The following is a 26,326-nucleotide window of genomic DNA, read 5'->3' as shown; positions in this document are numbered from 1 at the left end:
TGCATTCCATTTGAACATAAGTGGACTGCAAAGTGTACTTCACAGGATATTCTGCCATCTTAAGTGAGATTCAAATCCAAAGGGAGCGAACATGTTCAATTCAAAGGGCACTGCTAATGGTATAGGGAATAAGGGAACATTGGAACATCACTTCATACATCACTTCATAGGAATTTGAGAGCGAAAAATCACCCAACTATCATTGCGCACAACATCACCAGTCAGAACTTTAATGATGGAGCAGTTTTTCAGCAGCTCTGTGATGGAGGAATTTATGTATGTGTTTGAGTATTCATAAATGTTATTATTATACAAACTAGAGTATTTATGAATGGGTGTGGCAATGAATGTACATTTGCATATTCTTTAAATAGGTATGTATAAATAGGTATGACAAAGTTGTCAGGATAAACCCGGATCTTGTGGGCCTCGGTCTGACTATATCTTAAGGGAGACCAAAATTACGAAATACATGATTAAACATTAATTCTGAAAGGAGGGAGTCCTTTCAATGGGATCACATAGCAGGCTTTTGAGAATCTGTCAACAATGACAATTTCTTCTGGAGTGTAAAGACATGATAGAGCATTGGCTGTGGCATTTTTGGTTCCTGTATGATAAGAGATAACAAAATTAAATCTGGTAAAGAAAAGCACCCATCTTGCTTGTCGTGGATTCAGCCTTTTCACATCTCTGAGGTATTCGAGGTAGAAATGGTCAGTGAGGACAGTGAAAGGGTGACGGGCTCCTTCTAACCAGTGTCTCCACTCTTCAAGTGCTAATTTCAATGGAGGTGGAGATGTGTGATGGTTGCTGGATGTGTGAAATGGGATGGTTGGGAAAACAGTCAGGGAAGCAATGATTTCCTCACTTCAAGATGTCTCAGTTCTTCCAGAAGAGGATGGGATCATGCTTCTCGAGTCATGGGTGCCCTAGCAGAATCTCCAGAACCATGAGTTTGATGTTCTCTTTGTGGAGACAACCAACTTGCAGCTTGACAGGACCCACAAAATGACGTATGGCTTTTTGGCTGAGTGGATTTCCAGTTATTGACTGGATTTGATGGTTAGCTGGCCTTGTCCTCCTCTCGAGTTTGAGTTGGCAGCAGAGTACCCTGGAGATGTAAGCTGTGATTAAAACACATAAATCAGAAGCAGTAAGAGTTACAATGGTGGTAAATTGTGACAAAATAGTTTTGAGGCAGGTAACGTAACTCACCATGGGACGTGGAGTTTGAACTGGACACGAAGCAATAACATGTGCATTGGCACCACAATATAAACATAATCTCTGGGTCAGCTGACAATGCTGCTCAGCTGGGGTTATTCGCATATTGTCCGCTTGCATGGGTTAGTCTCATGGTTCTGGAGGGCCGGATTGAACTGGCTGGCAGATGGGAGGGAGGACTGCATGGCAGATTGATCTTCCATATAATTCCTCATTCGTCAAGCAACTCACAGAGACAACTGAATGAAACGCTCCAGAGACTCATTGTGAGAGATGCAGCTGCAGTTCTGGCTCGAGTCCTTGCCGGTAGGTGGTAACTAAGTAGCGCTCACTTGTACCATCCACTGGAGGCCACTAGGGTTTGAAACTTAAGAGAATAATCCGTCACTAAAAATGGTACAGTTGTTCACTTACTGAGGAATCTCCTGAAGGGCGTCTGAAAACTTCCTGGAAGTAAGTAATAAAGCTATTGAGGGATTACATGACCATTCCAGCTTGATTCCAGAGTGTTTCTGCCCATTACAGTGCACATCCAGACAATAGTGACAGGATGAATGAGATTTTGGCCTTCTCAGTGAGGAAGCAATCTCTAGGGTGAGCGAACATCGCAGGAGGAAGCCATTACTGTCCTCCACTGAGCCAGAGAAGGGCGGCGGGTCGACCATGGGAATGGCGACATACACAGGTGGTGAGGAAGAGTTTGGGGAAGTGACGGGTGTGCTCGGTGCAGCTCCTGCAATGGATCTGTAGTTGTTGGGTTCATCGCCGTTAAGTTGTTAGGTCTGGCTTACTGTCAGGATAAACCAGACTCAAAGACGGATATCACAATCCAAACAGTGTTTATTGGGTGAATGGCACAATTCAGGTGAGTAAATGGCACATAAACAGTTCCTGAATAAAGACTGGTGGATAACTTGTGTTTCTTTTTGTTGCACGTTGTGACTGGTGATGATGACAGAGGAACTGGGTGAAGCACACACCTCTTGACGAACACAGTGAGTATTCAGGTAATATATATCCATATGATGCAGGCATGAAGATGAAGAGACAAAGGAGACACAGGGGAATAAACACAGGAGATAAACAATGCTTACGAGCAGAACAACCAAAGTAAGTAGAGCAGGTAAGGAGTCTGTTTCCACATTCAAGACCAGATAGTGAGTGACTGAGAGGTGTGTGCTTTTGTTCTGGTGCTGAGTGCTGCGGTGATGAGGTGATGGTGATTAGAACTCAGGAGAGAGAGTGATCGCTGTGTGGGTGTGATGGGAGAGCCTAGCGTGTCCATGACAAAAGTAAAAGTGGTGAGAAACATGAGGATCTGTCATTTTTTTAAATTTTACTTTATTTACCTGTTTATTATGCGGCTGCGTGGGAAAGAAAGTGCATGAGAGACCTCAGCAATGCAATTATTATGATTATGGATTAACACATATACACATAGTTAACTGTAACAAAGTTCAATGTCAGGAAGGAAGAGGACAGGGTCAGCTTGACTACTGACTGCTTTATTTGGTTTTCAAAAATAACAAAACAGGTGTGCAGACAGGCACAAAACGGTCCAATACAAACATAAGCAACTCCAGCCAACAATTCCAGCATCCAGAGGGTAAGCAGTCAGTAGTCCTTCTCTCTCTCCCCCACTCCTGTTTCTCCTGGCGTTATATACTCTCTCCACGCCAATTACTGAAACAAGAAACAGGTGTTCGTCATTTGCATTTAACCCACTCACTCAACCGCTCGTCTCCTGCCTCTCTCTCCCGCTGCAGACTTCGCTGAACCACGCCCCCCTCGCCACATACCCCCACCGCCCGACTCAGGCCGGGGAGCCATCCGGCCTGCAGCCCCCCCCCCCCCCCATTTCTGGAGAGGAAATCGGCCACAGCCATCTGAACACCCGGCCTGTGGACCACCTTGAACTTAAAAGGCTGTAAAGCTAGATACCAACGAGTGATCCGCGCGTTGGTATCCTTCATGCGGTGGAGCCACTGCAGGGGAGCGTGGTCCGAACAGAGGGTGAATTCCCGTCCCAGGAGATAATATCGGAGGGTGAGGACGGCCCATCTGATGGCAAGACACTCCTTTTCTATGGTGCTGTACTTAGTCTCTCTCTTTGAGAGCTTCCGACTAATGTACAGCACCGGCCGCTCCTCCCCCTCCATCTCCTGGGACAGGACCGCACCCAGCCCCCTGTCCGACGCGTCTGTCTGCAACAGAAATGGGAGAGAAAAATCAGGAGAGTGTAATAGCGGCCCGCCACATAAAGCAGCCTTCACTTGGGTAAAGGCCTGCTGGCACGGCTCCGTCCACTGGACCGTATCTGGCGCCTCCTTTTTAGTGAGATCAGTCAAAGGGCTGGTGAGGTCCGAATAATTAGGAACAAATCTCCTATAATATCCCGCCAGCCCCAGGAACTGTCTCACCTCCTTTTTGGTCTTGGGGCGCGGACAGGTCGCAACTGCTGCAGTCTTATCAATTTGGGGACGCACCTGTCCATGTCCCAAGTGGAAGCCCAGATATCTTACTTCCACACGCCCAATTGCACACTTCTTCGGGTTGGCCGTGAGCCCAGCTCCTCTCAGCGATCTCAGGACGGCCCTTAAATGCTGCATATGCCGCTGCCAGTCATGACTAAATATAATTATGTCATCTAAATAGGCTGCAGCATACGCAGCATGGGGCCGTAGAATCCTATCCATGAGACGCTGAAAGGTAGCCGGTGCCCCGAACAGCCCGAACGGAAGAGTGACAAATTGGTGTAATCCGAACGGCGTTGTGAAAGCTGTTTTTTCTTTAGATAACGGCGACAAGGGGATCTGCCAATATCCCTTTGTTAAGTCCAGTGTCGAATAAAAACGAGCTGTACCGAGCCGATCAAGCAGTTCGTCCACCCGTGGCATTGGATACGCGTCGAATTTCGACACAGCATTCACCTTGCGATAATCCACACAGAACCGAACCGAGCCGTCCGTCTTAGGAACTAAAACTATCGGGCTCGCCCAGTTACTGCTGGATTCTTCTATTACCCCCATGTCAAGCATTGCCTCTAATTCTGTCTGAACCACTTTTTTCTTGTGCTCAGGCAAGCGATACGGCCGGCTGCGAACTACCACGCCCGGCTCTGTCTCGATATGGTGCTGAATCAGATTAGTACGGCCCGGTAGGGGGGAGAACACGTCCGCAAATTCTGCTTGTAATTTAGTGAGATCAGTGAGCTGGGAGGGCGAGAGATGATCTCCTCCCGGAGCCAGCGCAAGAGATTGAGGTTTGGAAATCGCCTCTGGCCCAAGATCATCCTCTCCACCAATCACCATCGCCAGCATCACTGCCTCTGCCTCATTCCATTTTTTGAGGAGATTGAGGTGATATATCTGACGTGCCCCCCTCCTATCAGACCGTATTACCTCATAATCGAGATCTCCGATTTGCCGTGTGACCTCAAATGGTCCTTGCCACTTTGCCAATAATTTAGAGCTTGACGTAGGGAGCAATACAAGCACTTTCTCTCCCGGTGTAAATTTTCGTAAATTAGTCCCCCTGTTATACAGCCGGCTCTGTTTGTCCTGGGCTTGTAACAAATTCTCCGTTGACAGCCGCCCCAAAGTGTGAAGTTTTGTTCTCAAGTCCATGACATACTGAATTTCGTTCTTACTTTGAGATGGTCCGTCCTCCCAAGTTTCTCTTAGAACATCCAAAACCCCGCGGGGCTGGCGTCCATAGAGAAGCTCGAAGGGGGAAAACCCCGTGGAGGCTTGCGGGACCTCTCGCACAGCGAACAACAGGGGTTCTAACCATTTATCCCAATTTTTGGCGTCCTCCTGAACGAATTTACGAATCATGGTTTTAAGCGTGCGATTAAAACGTTCGACCAGCCCGTCCGTTTGTGGGTGAAAGACGCTGGTACGGATCGTTTTAATGCCCAATAATTCATAAAGTTCGCGTAACGTACGTGACATAAACGCCGTGCCTTGATCGGTGAGGATTTCTTTTGGAATCCCCACCCGGGAGATTAAACTGAACAGTGCGTCCGCAACACTCTTAGCAGAAATGTTGCGGAGAGCCACTGCTTCAGGATATCGTGTTGCATAATCCACAATGACTAATGCAAAGCGATGTCCTCTAGATGATCGCTCTAATGGCCCGATGAGGTCCATACCAATTCTCTCGAAGGGGACCTGCATTAATGGAAGTGGGCGCAAAGGCGCTTTTGGGGTGGCCGGTGGATTCACCAGCTGACATTCACGACAAGACGCGCACCACCTGCGCACATTCTCATGAATGCCCGGCCAAAAAAATCGGGTCATGAGGCGATTTAGTGTTGTTGCCTGTCCTAAGTGTCCAGCCATAGGATTAGAATGAGCCGCCTGGAAAAGCATTTCCCGGCGGCTCTTTGGAACTAACAACTGGGTTGTATCTTCTTTTGTCTGGGTATCTTGGGTCACCCGATACAACCTATTTTTCACAACTGCAAAATATGGATAGGTAAGCGCGCGTCCAGGCTGGAGAGGCTGACCGTCGATGACTTGGACCTGTTCAAATGCACGTTTCAACGTCTCATCCTGAGACTGCTCCAGGGGAAAATCATCGCGCTCCGAGAGAATTATTCTCTCGATTTCACTCTGTTCCCCTGAAGCAGCACTCAGTGGTCCCCGATCAGTCTCTCCCGCCTGCACCCGCGCCTCCACATCCACCGCATTTTTCCCCCAAGAGGCATCCGTGCATAAATAACCCAATAATTCAGAAAATGCTGGCCAATTTGTTCCCAGAATTAACGGATGCCGGAGGTGCGAATTAACTGCCACCTCAACACTATGTTTTTGTCCCCGGAATTGGATAATGACTGACACTACAGGATATTCCATTATATCCCCGTGCACACACCGCACCTTAACCACGCGGCTTGTATCCAATGCCCCGGATGAAATCAGGCTTTGATGGATCGAGGTTTGGTTACATCCTGAATCCACCAAAGCCTGATAGGTACCCCCCTTGATACTCACAGGTATTTGGTACCAGCCAGCTTGACCGGGGGCAGCCTGCGGGGCGTCCGGGACCCGAACCATTGTCCCAACCTCCATCACCGGGCATTTATCTATGAAATGCTCCGGGTCCCCGCAACGCCAACAGGCCGGCCCAGACCTCCCCGCCGCCCCAGTGGCAGGGGGTGGGGTAAATGATTGGCGTGGAGAAAGCGGAGAAACAGGAGTGGGATCCCGTCCCGTGGAAACCAGTCCCGCCCTCCTGGGCGGGGCACGTGGAGTCCCGGACTGGCTCTGGTCAAACCCGCCCCGCCCCCGGGGCGGGACACGCGGATATCCAGGCGGCCGTGACCTGGGTAAAGGGACAGGATGAGAGAGAGGGACAGAAGATGGAGAGGGAGAGAGAGAAGCAGATGGGAGGGGTTCGCCGACCCCGGGGCACGCCACCATATGGTCCTCCGCGAGATGGATGGCCGAGTCCAGCGACGTGGGGCGGTGGCACTGGACCCACTCGGCTGTCTTCTTCGGTAGCCGAGTGATAAACTGCTCCAGCACCACTCGATCGACGATCTTCTCCACGTCGCTTCCCTCAGCCAACAGCCATTTGCGGCAGGAGTCCCGGAGCTGTTGGGCCATCACGAAGGGTCGGCCGGACTCAGCCAGCTCGAGCGAGCGGAAACGCTGTCGGTGTTCCTCAGGGCTCCGGCCGACCCGCTGGAGGATGGCCCTCTTCAGGTCGTCGAAGACCAGGAGATTCTGGACCGGAAGCTGCTGTGCCGCTATCTGGGACTCCCCGGAGAGCAGCGGGACCAGGCGCATCGGCCACTGGTCCCGCGGCCAGCCTGACAGCTCGGCCGTCTTTTCAAAAAGGTCCAGGAATGCCTCCGGGTCGTCCGCAGATCCCATTTTGTTGAATGGCAGGTGGGCGGGCACAGCGCGATGTTCCGTGGCTTCCGGTCGAACCTCCCGGTCAATCCAGCTCCGGAACCTCTCGCGGTCCTCCTGCTGGGCTTGGACGATGACTTGAAAAGATCTTTCCTGATCTCTCCGCAAGTCCAGCAGGGCCTGATGTTGTTCCTGTTGTAGGCCCGCGAGGCTGCTGATAATCTCCGCAAATGGCGTTCCGGAGGACGATTGCATGGCGGCGGCTTTCCTCTCCCTTCCCGGGTTTCGGCACCAGTGTAACAAAGTTCAATGTCAGGAAGGAAGAGGACAGGGTCAGCTTGACTACTGACTGCTTTATTTGGTTTTCAAAAATAACAAAACAGGTGTGCAGACAGGCACAAAACGGTCCAATACAAACATAAGCAACTCCAGCCAACAATTCCAGCATCCAGAGGGTAAGCAGTCAGTAGTCCTTCTCTCTCTCCCCCACTCCTGTTTCTCCTGGCGTTATATACTCTCTCCACGCCAATTACTGAAACAAGAAACAGGTGTTCGTCATTTGCATTTAACCCACTCACTCAACCGCTCGTCTCCTGCCTCTCTCTCCCGCTGCAGACTTCGCTGAACCACGCCCCCCTCGCCACATTAACCAAATTCACATTTATTTTCATATTACATGACAGTTACAGTACAGCTTCAAATCTGTTTATGGTCAAGTAATGGCTGCAATAGGCAATTACAGTAAAAATGCAAGTGTATAATAAACATGTAAGTTTTCATTATATTTATTAGATACATAATGTGTTTGGTATATGTATGTTTTTAAATTTGAAAGTAAAGTAAATTAATAAAAAGCAGAAAAAAGTCGGCACACCAAAGCTCCAAAAATGAGCAAAACATTTTAATAAAAGACTTTTACTCCATGTGAGTCTTATATTAAAATTTTCTGCTTATTTTTGGAGCTTTGGTGTGCCGACCTTTTTCTGATTTTTATTAATATTTTTGGTCGAGTGCCCATCTTTGAGCGTATTTTTGCTGGTGATATGCATGCTTTTCTCCTGATTTTGCAAGGTAAAGTAAATTACAATATTTATGTTGCCTTTCTTTGATGACGTTGCAGTATGTTCCAAACGAGCTTTATTGTGAGCAAAGTCCACTTCAACAGATATCTCATGCTCAGGGAGTAGGTACCCTGTCAATTGGAATGCGCCTCTTGTAGAAATGATCTGCACTAATCATAACTTTATAGTATCTAACAATACAAAAATATAGGCCATTTGACCTTTACAATATCAGGACCAAAAAAACGCTTTAAAAAAGGCATCTTTAGAACACGCGTTTACATTCCACTACCATATGTCAGTTGTCACACATTTTAAAATGCAATAACACATTCTATGTGAATGGTCCCTTATTAAGGGCCGTTGACACCAAGGATGTATCTTTAATGATAACCAATAACTATAAAGTTTAAGTTTAACCAACTTAACTATAAAGAAATGGAAAGTTCACACCGAAACAATAATGATAATGACACAGAGGACTGATATTGTTGGAATTACTTTTAGAATATTTTTTTTTTTTCCAGCTAATGCATGATTAAAAACATTGCCAGACAATTAATCCACCCGACTTTAAAGAGATTGAGCATTTAAAATGACAGGCGACAGAACTGCAGTTGTTCTTGGAGTGAACAGGTCTTTATACTGCACATAATCAGAGTGAACACTAGTTCCTTAAATGCTACGTGAAAGCATGAAGAAATTCATTACAACTGAACTGAGAATGTCTCAACTCTTGTTTATGTTTAAGATTCAGCTAAACATTGCAAATTCACCCCCCCCCCCACCCCCCCTTTACAATCCATGATTACTGTGTTGCATATCCTGCAGCCAATTGCTAATATGAATTGTTTAGACTCTGTTCTCAGATCCTCATTTAGCTTATTTCATAAATTTTAATCCGTTTTCTGTAAGCTTCTTCTCATGAGCTAAATACAATTCATGAAAGATGGAAGACATTTATTTTGGGAATGAGGGATTGTGATACAAACATTTTTCATCCACACTGCACACATTTAATTTCACCCTCTTTCTCTCACTCCATCACACACTATTTCTCTCACACTTACAAACACACCAAACCCAACAGTCCTGTCTACTTTATTTTATCTCTGCCAACACAAGTGATAATTTTCCAGTTGATCGGTTAATAACTCTTAACTCTTAAGTTCTTTTGTGTGCTGTTAGAGCATCTGAGCACCTGAATCCTCTGAAACATCAGAGGCAGTGTGAATGTGCAGCATGACCAAAAAACATTCTATTCTATTCTATTCTATTCTATTCTATTCTATTCTATTCTATTCTATTCTATTCTATTCTGTTCTATTCTATTCTATTCTATTCTATTCTATTCTATTCTATTTATTCTATTCTTCATGATGTGTTGAATATTGTTGTAAATGATTCTGATTTAAAGTCACCAAGTTAACATTCTCTAGCTGTCTAACATGATTTTATTGAAACTGAAAAAACGGATTATGATAGTTTTGGAAGCACCAGTTAGAATGTGTTAAAATTATTTTCAGATCATCATTATAATAAATCTTTTCCACTGTATGCTATAATTGTATTGTAAAAAATGCAGAGACATTTAGTATTTTAATCAAATGAGCTATTAAATTCTGTAAAAATGAAACAGGATGATTGTTGTGCTAGTACAGGGGTGGCAAACTCCGGTCCTGGAGAGCCACAGTCCTGCAGAGTTTAGCTCCAACACTGATAAAACCTCACCTGCCTGTAGCTTTCTAGTTACCATTTGGACCTTAATTAGCTTGTTCAGGTGTGTTTGATAAGGGTTGAAGCAAAACTTTGCAGGACTGTGGTTCCACTGGACCGGTGTTCGTCACCCCTATTCTAGCATCTCAATGGTACTACTGAGAATGTGTCCGGCTGTCTAGTAACAATACCACCCATCCACTAGATGGCAGCGTCATTCCAATCTGCTTTAGGAGGGTAAATTTGTTCTGCTTGACTGCAGATGTGAAATGCTGTTAAATGGAGATTGATTTATGGTTTTTATGTTACATTCAGCATAACCATAAAATAAATGGCTCAAAGCAGCATAAATGGCTCACAGTGTGAAGGATATTTGCAAATAAATTCTGATCTGTAACTTTTCAAAGTCATGTTCTGTTTCTGTTTAGATAGCAAAATCATTAAAATTATTATTTGCTCATTTTAAAACTCCCAAGCTTGATCTGCAGATCTACTATTATTTGCTGTTTACTTGAGCACTATTTAACTGTGGCCTTTAAGAGATGCAAATACCATGTGAACTTCCAGAAACACCTAGACGTGTGAGAGAAAGCTGGATTTTCATGGGAATTACCGAACAAACATTTTGGTCGAGTTACATCTGATTCAGCATGAATGTAGAAACCAATTTTTCTGTATCCAAATACTCTGCTCAAACACACACTTTCCTAATCTCATATACGTGTCGAAAGTGTAGAATTGGAGCATTTTGTGTGTAGAGAGGCCTCAGTTTTCTCTCGGTGAACAAATTTGTGCTGTAATCTCCTGTTTTGGCTTCATTCTCTGCTAACATCCATGTAAAGAGATTCTTGTTATAAAATTATTCACCCACACAGGCGTTCCTGCCATGCACATACACACAGCAGGGAAACCACTTAATGCTTTCTAGACCTGACAGCTTCTGCCTGTAATTAATGGCTGTTTAGACTGCATGTGCATTCATGCATGCTTGTTCTAAATTTCTTTTTTTATTTCTACGTTTCTCTCTCTCCTCCTCTGATGCCTCTATCCTTCTCCCCACCTGACAGGTGCTGCTGAGCATAGTGCAACAGCGCTGTTGTATCCTCCCAGATGGGAACACAGGTAAAACCACCCACACTTGCCATTCAAATGCGTGTTTAGGCCCAGAGCCAGAGGCCCTTCTGTTTTTTGGTTAGTCAACCTGAACAGGTGCTGATTTGCGAGTTTGTGTGTGCTAGACAGTCCTGTATACATTTTTAGATTTGACAAGATTGATTGGGCAGGTAGATTTACTGAGGTACTCGCTGTGCATCTGTTCCAAAGACTCTAGTGTTGGTCATCTGATGTAGATCCAGCTTCACATGGGGCTCAAAATAGAACAAAAAAAAGTCTTCTGGGGTTTAAAAATCAACATTTGGAGCAAAACCTGGAACAAAAATTGATTTTGAGTAAAGGTTTAGTGGAGGGAAAGGCCTAATTTGATGACTGAGTGTGTTTGGATTGTACCTGTGCTTCTTGCACTTTCAGTTTCGTCCATTTAATGGTATCCATTCACACTAATGTTAAATAATTAAGCCCAACATTTGTAAATGTACTTGGCAGTACAAAGGATTAACTGGAGGACTTAAAAGCTAAAACAAAATGCATTCGTTAGTTACACTGTACATTACACTTTATAAGTATGTTTATACTATAGTGAAGAGGCCGTTTGCACATTTTTTATTAACAAGTTATCATTATGGTTTTATTTACCTTTATTTTTATGCTCTTTTACACTTTTGAGCACTGAACATATATTTGTGTATACAAATCTTTTTTTATATATATATATATATATATATATATATATATATATTATATATATATATATATATAATTTATATATATATATATAAACATATATAAACTAAAATGAAGGCACGTTTTCTTGAGAAGCAAAATGAAATAAATGTAATTAAATAATTAAATGTAATTTAATTTAATATCTTCATTTATTAAATGTAATTTTAATAAATGAAGATATTAAAGGGTTAGTTCACCCAAAAATGAAAATTCTGTCATTTATTACTCACCCTTATGCCGTTCCACACCCGTAAGACCTTCGTTCATCTTCAGAACACAAATTAAGATATTTTAGTTAAAATCCGATGGCTCTGTGAGGCCTCCATAGGAAGCAATGTCATTTCCTCTCTCAAGATCCATAAAGGTACTAAAAACATCGGTTCATGTGAGTACAGTGGTTCAATATTAATATTATAAAGCGACGAGAATATTTTTGGATCGCCAAAAATAACAAAATAACGACTTATTTAGTGATGGCCGATTTCAAAACACTGCTTCAGGAAGCATCGGAGCATAAATTAATCAGTGTGTCGAATCATGATTCGGATCGTGTTTCAAACTGCCAACGGCTGAAATCACGTGACTTTGGCGCTCCGAACTGCAGTTTCGATACACAGATTCACTGTGCTCCGATGCTTCCTGAAGCAGTGTTTTGAAATCGGCCATCACTAAATAAGTCGTTATTTTGTTATTTTTAGCACTCCAAAAATATTCTCATCGCTTTATAATATTAATATTGAACCACTGTACTCACATGAACCAATGTTTTTAGTACCTTTATGGATCTTGACAGAGGAAGTGACATTGCTTCCTCACGGAGCCATCAGATTTCAAGTAAAATATTTTAATTTGTGTTCCGAAGATTACGTCTTACGGGTGTGAAACGGCATGAGGGTGAGTAATAAATGACAGGATTTTCAGTTTTGGGTGAATTAACCCTTTAAAGTATTTTTATTTTTGTTTGCAATTTGCAGAAAAGATAAGGAAAATAAACTTAGTTCAAAATGATCTTAAATAATTTTGCTTCACACACACACACACATGGAAAGACCTCTCAGCCAATCAGATTTGAGAACCTATATATATATATATATATATATATATATATATATATATATATATATATATATATATATATATATATATATATAATGTTCGCTTTGGTTCTCGAATCTGATTGGCTGAGAGGTCTTTCCAGCGAAACAATATTCTACCAGTATCGCCACAGGAACCATTTCACTTCGCTGTCAGCATTCTCACAGCGAGTGTCATGGCGGATGAGCAAACCCACCATATTTTTATAGATACGGATATTTTGTAACGGAATGTATTTTAAGAGTTTTTTAGGTGAGAATGTTTAGACCTCAGATATGCGATTTATATGTAAACAAAGCACCTGAAAATTTGTTTAGACGTTTTCAGAGATGCGAGCTCCAGGCCGTCAGCGACTGTTCAGCTTCAGCACTCATGTACCCGCAGAGAACAGCTTCATCTCTGCCAGTCGCTGGCTCTTATGTAGATAGTGTTTAAACATGTACCAACTAGAGCGCTGCTTTTGTACGTTGACTGAACTGTTTGCTTGGGTTTTCCTATTTTACTTCTTATACTGATATAACGGTTATTGTTGTTAGTATTTTTTAGTGTTGAGAGAGTATGTTTTTACTTGAAACAACATCTTACGAGATGCAGCTGACAAATGCATTTACTAGCGCTGTCACGGGAATGACTTAAATGTTAAAAGGACAAAGACAAAGATATCGCTTTCCCTTAGTAGACATTCAAACTGATTTTGTGATTATGATTGACCTGAAGAATTTCAGCTAGATGCAGGTAATGCAATCGCTTAGGCGATCTCTCCTTCTCATAATACTCTACTCTACATATTACAATGAGTGTCAATGAAGCGACTCAATGTTCCTTTGTTACTAGTTCTAAAGTGACGTTTTACAATTAGTAAAGGAGGCTTGATCTCAGCTGTTAAACTGTCAACTTGAGATTTGAATCTGTGATGGAAGGAAGTAGTTCCTCACAAAAGAAGGTTTTTAAAGACAATCCGTTGTTGTTTCTTATTTATTTACACACTTGAGCTGTCGAGCTGTTGTATAAACACAATATCAATTCGTAGCCGTGCTGATATACAGCCATATCGCATGGCTACTCATGTAACAAAGCAATTTTATATATTTATATATATATTATATATATATATATATATATATATATATATATATATATATATATATATATATATGTTTATATATATATTATATATATATATATATATATATATATATATATATATATATATATATATATATAAACATATATATATGCTGCAAAACAACATTAAAATACTGATTATTTGTAAACGATTTGAAGTACGTATCTGTTGTGAGGGAGTCTAGTGGCCTTTAGGGTGTTTTTAATAGTGTATACAACATTTTTCGTTATAGTTAGGTGTGGGTTAGTCTCTGGTGTTTAGAATTAATTGTTCAAAAATAATAGAAGTCAGTGGTACTGTATGTCTGTGCACTACAGTCCACTACAGTCTGTGAGGATCACAATATCCTCCCCTAACACAACCATGACAAACTTTTTTACCTCACACAGGAGATGCATTAATGCAGCCTCATCATAATCCACATGGCGGATGATCACATAACTGCCACTGTTCTCGTAAAGATTAAGTATGATAAATATGAAACATTCTTCTGTTCATTATACATTCCTGTATTGTGTGTGCAGATTACTATGACAGCAAGGGCATTTGTCAAAACAAAGCTTGATAAACTAGCGTGCATAATTTTTACATAATATGCCAAGTGGATTTCTCTGCTGGGGCATTTGTGCCCCTCTTTCACCTGTAATATAACAGACTGAACCAGAGGTGCGTGTTTTAATTAAATAATTGCAGAAGAGGATGCCAGGTGCTGTACTGATTAAAAAACATTTAATGACAGTAAACCTTCAGCTTTGCATTATAAAAGCCTTAGAAATGCAGAAATTACTCAATGTTCTGCCTCCACTGGGCATTTGTATTAAACCATTGTGCCAAGTTTGGACGTTTGTAGTTTTTATTTCCAGTGGATATATAGAGTAGAGATGAATTGATAGTATTTGCAACAGTGCTGTGACCATGGTTTCATCCTGTTTCTATGGAGACAATGCAGATCATGTCAGTATAGGTTTACTATCAACGCTTCCTATCATTTTATATCCATCCGAAAGCCATTTCACCTAATGCATCTAAAGCAGTCGCATTTTACATTTTACATTTTTACATTTCAGGTTTGGCCTTTGCTTCAGAGCTGAGTACAAACTCCAGGCATTGAAGGTGGCCATCACAGAAGTTTCCCCTCATTATGCAAATTGGTGTGACTGATTTTCCTCTCTCTTAGCTTTGTATAGACCTGTTGTAAGGCAGAAAGCAGCATCTGTGAGTACAAAGACACTGACTGTGTCTTCTCTTTGCGACATGAAGTGAGAGGCAGATGTTTAGGCTATATGTAGCAGCTTTTGATGACGAGGAAGAAAACACACTTGGTTCTGGCAACGTGCTAACAATACAGAAATAACATGAATCCAAGATTCAGTGAGTAAGATTCAGTTATAAATGTGCAGTAAAGTAGAAAAATGGAGCGCAAAAGGTTTTTTCCTGACAGCTAACAGCAGCCACCCACACGGCTCTTCTGGTTCTGCTAAGCTGCCGATGGCTGTGATAGTCATCTACAGTATCATATCATGAGAAGTGACATGTAAACACTTTACACGTGTGGTGGACTTCCTAAATGAAGAGGCAAAGCCCTCTCTCTTTTTTCCCCAGTGTAAATTCATATTTTAGTACCATTGATGTTTGCACAATTTATGTGTTAACGGCTTATGAAGCACCTTATACCTTACATTGTACCATAATATTTTATATACATAGTAGGCCTAAATACTACTTTTTAAATCAGATCACATTGGCATCTCATCTAGTTTTTATTGATTGATTAATCAAAAATAGATACCTTAAAGGAACAATTTGTGATATTTTTTTCCGCTAGAGGTCGCTAGAAGCCTATTCAAAACAAAGGCGTAGTTTGATGACGCCAAGTTTTAGAGCGGAAACTTGGGACATGTGGTCTCCATCTCAATGGACGGTGCAAAAGAATAGGGATTGGAGTCTGGAAGAACTCATGTACGTGGATGCGATTATTAACGTTACTGTAGTATGAAGCAGAGCAGGACCGAGTGTTGCGGGAGCTGAACGAGGAGCTGGAGCAATTGATCAACACACGCCTCACAAGCAGCGGGACTTTTATTATGACACAGTCGCCGCTTCCGCTTTTCCGGTCATGAGTTTAAGGGAGCTGTCCTTGTCGACAGAACCAGTGGCAGATGGTAAACAGTAATTATGTTCCATAAATAAGTAACACAATCCACCATAAAACGTGCAAGAAGTAAATAAGGAACTGCTTGAAGCAAGCTAGTGGTTTGCTGGACGCTAGACACTACTTCCGCATTTGTCCACGGCACTGTTGTCATGTGGTTTCTACGTCAGTAAAGGCGGTAACAAAGGTAACTGACGTTATTGACAGGCGACTGCACTGCCCCGTGTCACTGTTTAGAATGGGAATTTTCTCATTATTTACAAGTAGTTGAAAACATTAGAGATATTGTTAGTAATCAGCTGGACAAAATATATAACACTAGCCTAGTGGTTTTTGGATATTTTACTGCAAAAATTTTACATATTGTACCTTTAAATATTGATAGTACAGCTATATTATTTAATACAGCTTATTTTTTTACAAGCTATTATTACAAAGCATAGTATTTATTTATTAGCACTAACTTATTAATAGGAAGGTTGTACACATGGAGGCAAACCTTTAATTTTAAAGTGCTTGTGTAAAAAAGACACACTAGGACCTCACTGAGAAGACACTATTCTGTCTCATATATTATTACATTCCTTTTTTTTTTTTTTTTTTTTTATCCAAATTTTACCCACTTGCTTTAAGCACACATGAATTATGAGACTTATTCCTGGCTGCTTGACCCCATCATTGTCTCTTTTGTTCTTAAAATACGCCCGCGGCTCCTTTTGCCCTCATACTAGTGAATGTGTGTGTGTGTGTGTGTGGCATACTCTGTTCTTAATAATCATGTTAATATTTCAGTGTTACTTTACACTGCTTTGACTTTCGGTGGTTTGGAAGAAGTCAAGCAAAATTTCTTTTGTATATTGAAAGAGTTTCTATCGTTAAATAACATAATTTTCCATTGGCTCTTGTGAATGACTTTCTTATATATGCTAATGTTTTGATTAGTCTGCAGAGGCGCAAAGTTTATTAGCAAAGTTTTTTGGAATTGCTGATGTTCCACAAAACTTTTTGTGTGGCCCTGCTTTGCATTCTTAGAAGAGCATTTGTATTGATTTTTCAGTCCCTGTAGGGGATGTGTGCACTCTCTCTCTCTTTCTGTCTGATATAAAGATTGCAGTCGACAGAGAAAACCCTCCCCTTGCTTCCTCCCCTCTATGTCATGGTCATTCAGATTTTAGGACATCAGTATGTAGTGTTGGCGTTTCATCAGTATGTAGTGGGAGTCCTGCTAATGAAAATTGCTAGAGAAACAAATCTGTCCTGTATATAATGGCCAAGGTCATTTTTTTTTCCCAGAAAAGGTTCACTTGAAATGCATCCAAAGTAGAGCTGGATGATACAAATGGATATTATTCACAGTATATTTATGATTATTTTGCTGGTCATAAAAAATGAAGCAACACCGTGAATAGCGTGATGATTTTAATGCACTTTTTATTTGGACATTCAGTTTGGATTCAGTGCACCATTAGGCATATTTCAAATACTTATGTGTAAAATATGTGTTTGTAGATGTTGCTGTTCTTAATTGAAATAAATCGTTTTAATATATTTTTGTAAAAATCATGCACTTAAAGGGTTAGTTCACCCAAAAATGAAATTTCTGTTTTTAATTACTTGCCCTCATGTCGTTTTACACCCATAAGACCTTTGTTCATCTTCATAACACAAATTAAGATATTTTTGATGCAATTTGAAGTTTATCTCCCATAAAAAGCACATTCATGTTTGTGCCAAATGTGAGCTGCAATACCTAATTTAACGATTTTAGTAGGTAAAACATTTTAGTAAGTACATTTTAAATATGTATAATATGCTAAAAGTTTGTTTTGTCAATAGTTTGTAGTACATATAGATCGCCTCAATAAGTAATTCAATGTATTGCTGATTAAATGCTCAGCCAACTCACAAAAGCCAGTCTGAGTAGTTTCTGAGAAAGAGTAAATAAAATGAAACGAGAGGGGAAAAAGTGAAGAGTGATGGATAAGGAGAGGTGCATTGCCTGAATAGTGGTTGATTCCTCTGATTTGATGGGAGGATGAGAGTATTATATAGAGGTGAAGAGGTGAAGACAGAATGGTGTGCATGAAGTGACACTCACTATATGCGGTGAGTGGCCAGTGCTCTGGAAATGAAAGCAAACGAAAAGTGTGTGTGCTTTAAAAAGTGAAGTACGCGTTCTGTGTGTCATCTTCTCTTGTGATGAAAATCGAATTATTCAACTATTCATAATATACAAATGCAGAGAGGGGATGTGGGTGGCACCGCACACACCTACACAGAGGGGATAAGATAATTCTCAAACATGAGGGAGAGGAGGAGATTGAATGGAAGCAGGGGAAAGGAAATCACTGTGATGTAAAGGAAATTAGATAGCGGAGAGCCTGATATGGCTCTGTTGTCTGTTTGACCTGTCTGAGTCAGCGCTCAGGCTTGATCTGACCTTGAATAACGTGGCCAGAGAGTTCAGGACCCCATCACACAGCTCATCAGCACTGCTGACCCACAAGAGCTGCTCGCTGAGGACAAGGGAACTACCGTGGTTGTGCTAATCCATCATAAAGGATGACGCGGTTTCTAGTTGGATATGTAAATCAGGGAACAATTGGACAGTTTGGAAGGTTTAGGGGTTATAGTAAGACGTTTGATAGATGGATCAGCATGATCTGTTCATAGTGCTTGAAGGTCATATTAATAAGGATGTCCGATGATTACTTCATTTTCCGTGTTCCGCTCCGTCTCACACACAGTTGAGCACGCAAACCTTTCAAAGTATACTCCTTTGGCTGGGAGTGCGGAAAGACGGCGAGAATGATTCGGGTCAGTGATAGAACGGTCACTTGCCCAGCCAAGTTATTGTGAGTTCTTTTGATTTAAATACATTACTAAATACACTAGAGTTTGGGGTTGGTAAGATTTTTTTGTTTTTAAAGAAGTTTCTTATGCTCACCAGGTCTGCATTTATTTGATCAAAAAACACAATACAGTTTTTACAGTACAGTAAAAAATCTGTTGTGCTGCTTATTTTTTTTTTTTTGAAACCATGATGCAATTTTAAACCATGATGCTGTTCTTTTGAACTTTATATTAAAGGAATAGTTCACCCAAAAATGAAAAATTTCATGTTTATCTGCTTACCCCCAGGGCATCCAAGATGTAGATGACTTTGTTTCTTCAGCAGAACACAAATTATGATTGCAGTCTGTCATATGTCGTATAATGCATGGCAATGGTAACAAAAACTATGAGTTAAAAAAGAAACATGCACGTGTCGTGACGACACATTGATGTCCTAAGACACAAAACGATCAGTTTGTGCGAGAAACCGAACAGTATATCATTTTTTACCTCTAATAAACCACTATGTCCAACTGCCTTGAGCGCGCGCATGGCATCCGGTGCGTGAGGTGTGTAGCGCTCTGGTGTAGTTTAAACATGGTGCCAGTAGTGCAGCAGTTGTTATACAAATGGAAGTAAACCACTAAAAAATATGGTTTTATTACATACAAAGATCTTGCTCACATACTGCAGTTGGATGTGGAAAAACCATAGGCACAGCTGATGGTTTAAGTCATACGTGATCCTCTCCTGGACATGTAAAATCATCAGGGGAAAAATTATCGCTGCAGACCCTCAACAACTTTAGTATGTTAATGGATGTGTTGATATCCAGCCGAAGAGCAATCAACCATAACTTCAGGTGAGCAGGCTCAGAAGTTGGAAATACGTGGAAAGTCACCACTCCCGAATGAGTTCACGCAAGAGAACATAATCTTTTAGTTTTAAAGGTGCCCTAGATTTAAAAATTGAATTTACGTCGGCATAGTTGAATAACAAGAGTTCAGTACATGGAAATGACATACAGTGAGTCTCAAACTCCATTGTTTCCTCCTTCTTATATAAATCTCATTTGTTTAAAAGACCTCCGAAGAACAGGCGAATCTCAACATAACACCGACTGTTACGTAACAGTCGGGATCATTAATATGTACGCCCCCAATATTTGCATATGCCAGCTCATGTTCAAGGCATTAGACAAGGGCAGTCAGTATTAATGTCTGGATCTGTGCACAGCTGAATCAACAGACTAGGTAAGCAAGCAAGAACAATAGCGAAAAATGGCAGATGGAGCAATAATAACTGACATGATCCATGATAACATGATATTTTTAGTGATATTTGTAAACTGTCTTTCTAAATGTTTCGTTAGCATGTTGCTAATGTACTGTTAAATGTGGTTAAAGTTACCATCGTTTATTACTGTATTCACGGAGACAAGAGAGCCGTCGCTATTTTCATTTTTGAACATTTGAAGTCTGTATAATTCATAAACACAACTTCATTCTTTATAAATCTCTCCAACAGTGTAGCATTAGCCCGTTAGCCACGGAGCACAGCCTCAAACTCATTCATAAACAAATGTAAACATCCAAATAAATACAATTCGGTTGTCGGGTCCTAACGCTCTATCTCATACCACACGTTCCTTACATCATGACTTAACAAGCGGATACTCACAGGAATCGATGTATGCAAGACAAACTCTTTGTAAAGATCCATTTTGAGGGTTATATTAGCTGTGCGAGATTTAAAGGGGCCGCACGCTTAATCGGTGCATATGTAATAATCGGTCAAAATAGGCAGTTAAAAAAATTAATTTAAAAAAATCTATGGGGTATTTTGAGCTGAAACTTCACAGACACATTCAGGGGACACCTTAGACTTATATTACATCTTTTGAAAAGGCACCTCTAGGGCACCTTTAAGTCGGTTTGAAGAATCCGGATAAGCGCAAGTAAGTATCACTTTGATTAGCCGTCATACCTACAATGTTTGTGCACTGTGTAAACAATGAGTGACGTATACACGCGAGAGATCACTTCCGGTACTCAGAGGTACACACCTCACGCACCAAATGCCGTGCACGGACTCAAGGCAGTTGGACATAGTGGTGTATTAGAAGCAAAAATTATATAATGCTGTTCGGTTTCTCGCACAAACCGATCATTTCGTGTCTTAGGACATCAATGTGTCGTCACGAGATAGAAATAGAATAGAAATAGAAATCTTTTGTAACACTGAAAATGTCTTTACTATCACTTTCGATCAATTAAATACATCCTTCAGTTTAGTAATTTATAAACATCCCCTCATCTTTGCCTTTTCTCTACTCTGACCACTATAAAAAACAAATATTGCTGTAATTTTTGTTGAAAATAATTTTTGAAAGTTTATCCACCCAAACTCTTCTTTTCTCTCTTCCTCCTTCCCCTGGGCCTGTTGAGCAGACAGTTATGAAGACAGATGGCTGTTATTAGAAGGTGTAGGGCCTGGAGAGCACAGGATTCCACTTCAGTCACTGCCGGCCGTAGACCACAAACTCATTAAAAAAATGGAATGGTGTGATTTTGTTCACACCTGCTTCAGCTGCGGCCAAAACTTCCAGCAGATGTACACACACAAACACAGATGCACACACGTGGAGGATTTCACACAGATGCATGCATGCACTCACGCACAAAAACAAACACAGATGTGCACATAAAGTTCCTTTCACCCGTACTAGACAAAGAACATCCACAATTTGACTGTAATGTGGCATCTTTGCTTCAGAATTAACAATAAAAAATGTTAATGTGAATATACATGAGCAGTTTTTTTTAGATTATATATGGGTGAACATTGAAATTTACACAATAATTTAAGATGAAATTAGGAGTTTAAAGTCTCGAATTCCCCTTTCCAACCCATTTTGCATCTGTAATATGACATACATTGTATGTGTGTTTAGGTTATTTCTAAGAATAGGACATGGGGGTATCAAATTCTACAACCACAAATTAGCTCCTCAGAGGAGACTGCAAAATATTGGCAGCCGTTGGCTCCTGTGAGGGCCATTAATACCATTAGATGGTGCTATAGACTCGTTTAACCTGTTTGATGTCAATTTACGTCAAAATACACACACACCACATACTCAAAGAGAACCTGTAACTCCATCACGGTTCTATAATTAAATCACTTTAAAGGATTTCATTTTTAATCTGGTTCTCATAGACTGAGGGCTTCCCTCCCTCAAGACATTAGACATACAGTAAGTCTCCTCAGGGCAGCAAGGATTGTGGGAACTTGAACTGTTCTCAGGGAAAATGGATTCTCTAACAAAGTTATGGATTCTTAAACAAAGTAAGCACATTCATATACAAAATTAGTTTTCATGCTTATATGTTCACTTTTTCTAAAATCATTTAAATAAATTGTTCTTAAATTAACAACTATTTTTCTAACAAGTCTTTGCATTTTAATCATCCCAGTTTGGGGATGGCAATAAGACTTTCTTTTGAATGCTCATCAAAAGGGTGGATGTCTCATCCAGTTTAATTCTTTTTTCCTTTTTTTTTTTTTTTTTTTTTTACAACAACTGCTTAACCTCATGTACAACTGGAGAGTCAAATCTGAATATCTAGATAAGAACCTGCTTATAACATAACTGTGCATGCCAATTTGTGTATCTGTTGCCATTAGAAACCAATCATTTATTTCGGTCGATAATCGATGTAAAATGCAAAGAATCGGATTAATCGCTATTCTATAGTGATTCAGTGCTTTAAAATATATCAACATTAAATTACTATATGTGCGAACTGATGGAGACGTTGTGCGCCGTCATTTTGCGCCTTCCCTCACAGCTCTCCTTCACAGATACGCGCGGCTGCACTTCACCAAAGATGGCTTTTATAACTATTCCGTGAAGAAAAGTTAGTTTAAGATTAGTTGGGAAAGTGCATGATAGTCTCTCCATGCAAGCATTAGTATTTTTAATGTACCTGGAACAGTTTAATAAGGTTGTGTAGCCTTTAACACTATCCTCCACTATATTTAACATGAACTAGGCCTAAAAATACTTTTAAAGCCCTTTTAAAGTTTTGGCTTATGTAAATTTCCACAAATGCCAATTTTTATAGGCTGTTAAAATAAAGTTATGTAGTATCATTGAGAACTAACATGAACTAACATTAACAATGGACAAAAGGTTTTTTTGTTTGTTTGTTTGTTTTTGCCCTTATTCTTTAACCCCCTGAAGGCCGCTGTGTAATTCACACCTTGACTAAGACACGTTGAGGGAAGCATTTCAATATCCCTATAAATGCATATTAAAATGCAGAATCGAATCGAATTAATCAAATCGCATCGAATTTTAATGTGAATCGTCTCGAATCGAATTGTTCTGAATTTGCAAAAATCATTCTTGAATTGAATTGAACACCTATGAATTGTGAATCGAATTGAATCGCTGTCTACCCAAAGATTCACAGCCCTACTATCTGTATTTTGTAATATACCACTGCTGTATTTAGAAATGTCACTGTGTTTTGTAAGAAACTGTCTGAAAAAAAAAAGTCAGATGTTGTGTTGATTGTAAATCCAATATGTCACCTACCTTACAGTTTTAATATCAAACAAAGTTTCCCTTCAATTCATCCTCATGTTTGGACCTCATTATGCTAAACAGTGACCAATAATAACCAATGTTTTGCCATTTGTACCCATTGAACCATTTATTGCAACAGACCACTATTGATAAATATGTACAGTGCACAGCATAAATGAGTACACCTCCTCTAAAACTTTTGAAAGTCAGCAATTACTCAACTACTTAGAAGACATGTTAGGGTTCTGTAGAGATATAATGTTCCAGTAAGTCTGCTTAATCAATTACCCTGCACCCTCCTAAAAGTTACTAAATAAAACGAAATAAAAATTTTCTGGTGTAAGTCTAAGGCAATGTTTGATCAACAGGTAAGTATGTTGAACCAAAACATTTAAAGAGAAGTAATTTCTTGACAATTAAAAGTGTTATATAGCCCACTGAATCATTCTCAGACTTAATGCTGACAACAATGGAAGCACTTGGGAGAGAACTGTCAGGAGACTTATTTCTTAGCCCAAAAGAGGACAGTGGTACAAGAGCATTACCAAATCATTGTTTTAAGTGTGAAAATATAGCAAAAGTACAGAACACAGAAATTCAAAAACAATGTACTTGTGACAAGGCCCCTGAAATAATCAGGCCTTCTGTGGCGACCAGGGCGGGCAAGAGCCGTGAGGGAGGCCGGTGGCGCGAGTGTTAATGAGCTTCACCTGGGAGGCGCACCGGCCTTGAGTCCCTCACGGAGGAGCTCCGGGAGCATAAAAGGAGGAGCGACTACAGTGAAGGACGAGAGAGGACCAGGCCTGGACTTTTTTTTATGTTTTATTATGTTTGTGTGGCTGGCTCATTTTAAGCTTTCATTTAGTGATGAGGGATTTTTTTGCTAGACAAGGAGCAGGAGAAATACCAAGCGAGTGTCTCAGAGCCAGCAAAAGCTATGAAAAGAGTGACTGTTTATCTCACAGAGTACGATGCAGCCTGCAGAAATGACTTGCATGGTTGTTGTTCTCACTGGAACTGCATACTGTAGCCAAAGCACAATAAAGTCAGTTAGCCATTTCCAAAGCCCATATTTACATAATATAGATTCTGGGAATCAGTACTCTGGTCTCATGAGACCAAATCAATCATTTTGGATCTAACAGCATCCAAAATGTTAAGGTGTTGCTAGAGGAGGAGTACAGTGAGAAGTGCCTGGTTCCCACAGTAAAGTTCAGTGGTAGTAAAGCTCTTATATAGCTCTTATATAACTTCTGTGGACATGTATTGCACTCAATCTTGTCACTCTTGAGCTCCTGTGGGGGATTCTGTCGAGACGAGTTGAGCAACACTCTTCATTAAAGATCAGTTTATTTAAAGAGCTCATCATCCAGGAGTTAAACAGGACAGATGTGACAATTTGTCATGAACTTGTACACTGTGCCAAGAAGGGTCAGAGCAGTATATTCAAAATTATGGAGGACATACTAAGTGCTAGAAATATTATACATTTGTTGAATTAAATCTAGTGTGTACTCATTTCTGCAATCCTTAATTTAAACAAAATTGGCTAATTTAATTTGGCTATTAATGATATATTTCTCAGTTTTTATTATGTATATGTTTAACACATTTTATTTTTGCCATCTTTCCATGAATTGTATAAGTGATCATAAAGAAAATACATCTTTTGTATTTGTTCAGAGGGGGTGTACTCATTAATGCTGTGCACGGTATCTTTAATTACAATAATGGTAATTTCGAATTGGACAGAAGAATGATTCACGATTCAATGAGAGAGTCAGTTGGGAACCAATGCCTTTGAATAATTCACTCATTGACTGAGTCTAATTTAAACCACCAACTTATGTGCTAGTTAGAGAATCTTTTTGACTGAATCATAACAAAAAGAGCCAGTTCATACGAGTCATGAATCAAGCAACACAGCTTGCGGTCTGTTCTTTTATTTTATTTTATTTTTGCAACGATGCCATAAAAGAACCATTTTTGGTTCCCCAAAGAACTTTTCAGTGAACAGTTAATAAAAGAACCATTTACTTCTTAGTGTGAGGATCATTTAATTATCTAAAGAACCTTTTTTTCCATAATAAAGAACCATTTGTTCAATGGAGAGGTTCCATGGAGCAGATGGTCAGATGTTCTTCATGGAACCATAGATGCCATTAAAGAATTTTTATTGTGGTGTAAAGTCGTAATTAACTAACAGCACTTCTCAATATGACTTTTAAAAAATTAAAAAGTCGGAGTCTGAAGTCCTTTTAAATGTGAGGACAGAGTTTGGTAAGAAACTCCTCAAAGCAATCATCTACAATTACTTTAACATAATTACTTTTTCCATCCTAGTTGACCCCTAGAGAGTGAGTCAGAATGAAAATGTCTATTTTCTTACGAGGTGACAGAAAATCAGATGGTGGGGCCAAATGAATCGAGAAGATTCTCAACTACATTGGTTAAATATAAATCTGGGTGATTTTTTTTCTTTGATTGAAACCATGCATGCCATGTGTAGTTCAGCGATTATCCTTCAAGAGAAGCAGTAATAAGCTTGAACTATAAATCTAAGCGGGAAGGATCAAGACTGAGGATGTTATCTAGCTTTGCATTCAGACAGCGTACCTTCTTCCCAGAGCAGAGTTGTGAAGGTCAATACTCTCTCTGAACTTTAGAGAGTTTGCCTCACTGTAGCTATCAAATGTCAGTCCTGTGTGGATCATGTGCTAAAACAATATACTCAAGAACATTTTAGAAGAATACACTGAAGTCATACTTTAATCTTTTATCTGGACAGACACACAAGTGCTCTTTTATTTTATTTTA

The 26,326-nt window shown here is 40.4% G+C and overlaps 1 protein-coding gene across 1 annotated transcript; it reads right to left on the bottom strand.

The window, feature by feature from the left end:
- Positions 1-2,768: 2,768 nt before the first annotated feature.
- LOC137006478 (uncharacterized) lies at positions 2,769-7,715 on the bottom strand. The gene is made up of 2 exons (XM_067367275.1): positions 7,507-7,715; positions 2,769-7,362 (listed from the first exon to the last, which is right to left on the bottom strand). Coding segments are annotated over exons 1-2 (4,431 nt in total). The 5' UTR covers positions 7,509-7,715; the 3' UTR covers positions 2,769-2,933.
- Between the last annotated feature and the right edge of the window lie 18,611 nt (positions 7,716-26,326).

This window comes from Chanodichthys erythropterus, chromosome 18, assembly GCF_024489055.1.
Source record: "Chanodichthys erythropterus isolate Z2021 chromosome 18, ASM2448905v1, whole genome shotgun sequence".
NCBI classification, from domain to species: domain Eukaryota; kingdom Metazoa; phylum Chordata; class Actinopteri; order Cypriniformes; family Xenocyprididae; genus Chanodichthys; species Chanodichthys erythropterus.
Note: the sequence above shows the minus strand (reverse complement) of the source record. Positions and strands in the feature narration are given on the sequence as shown.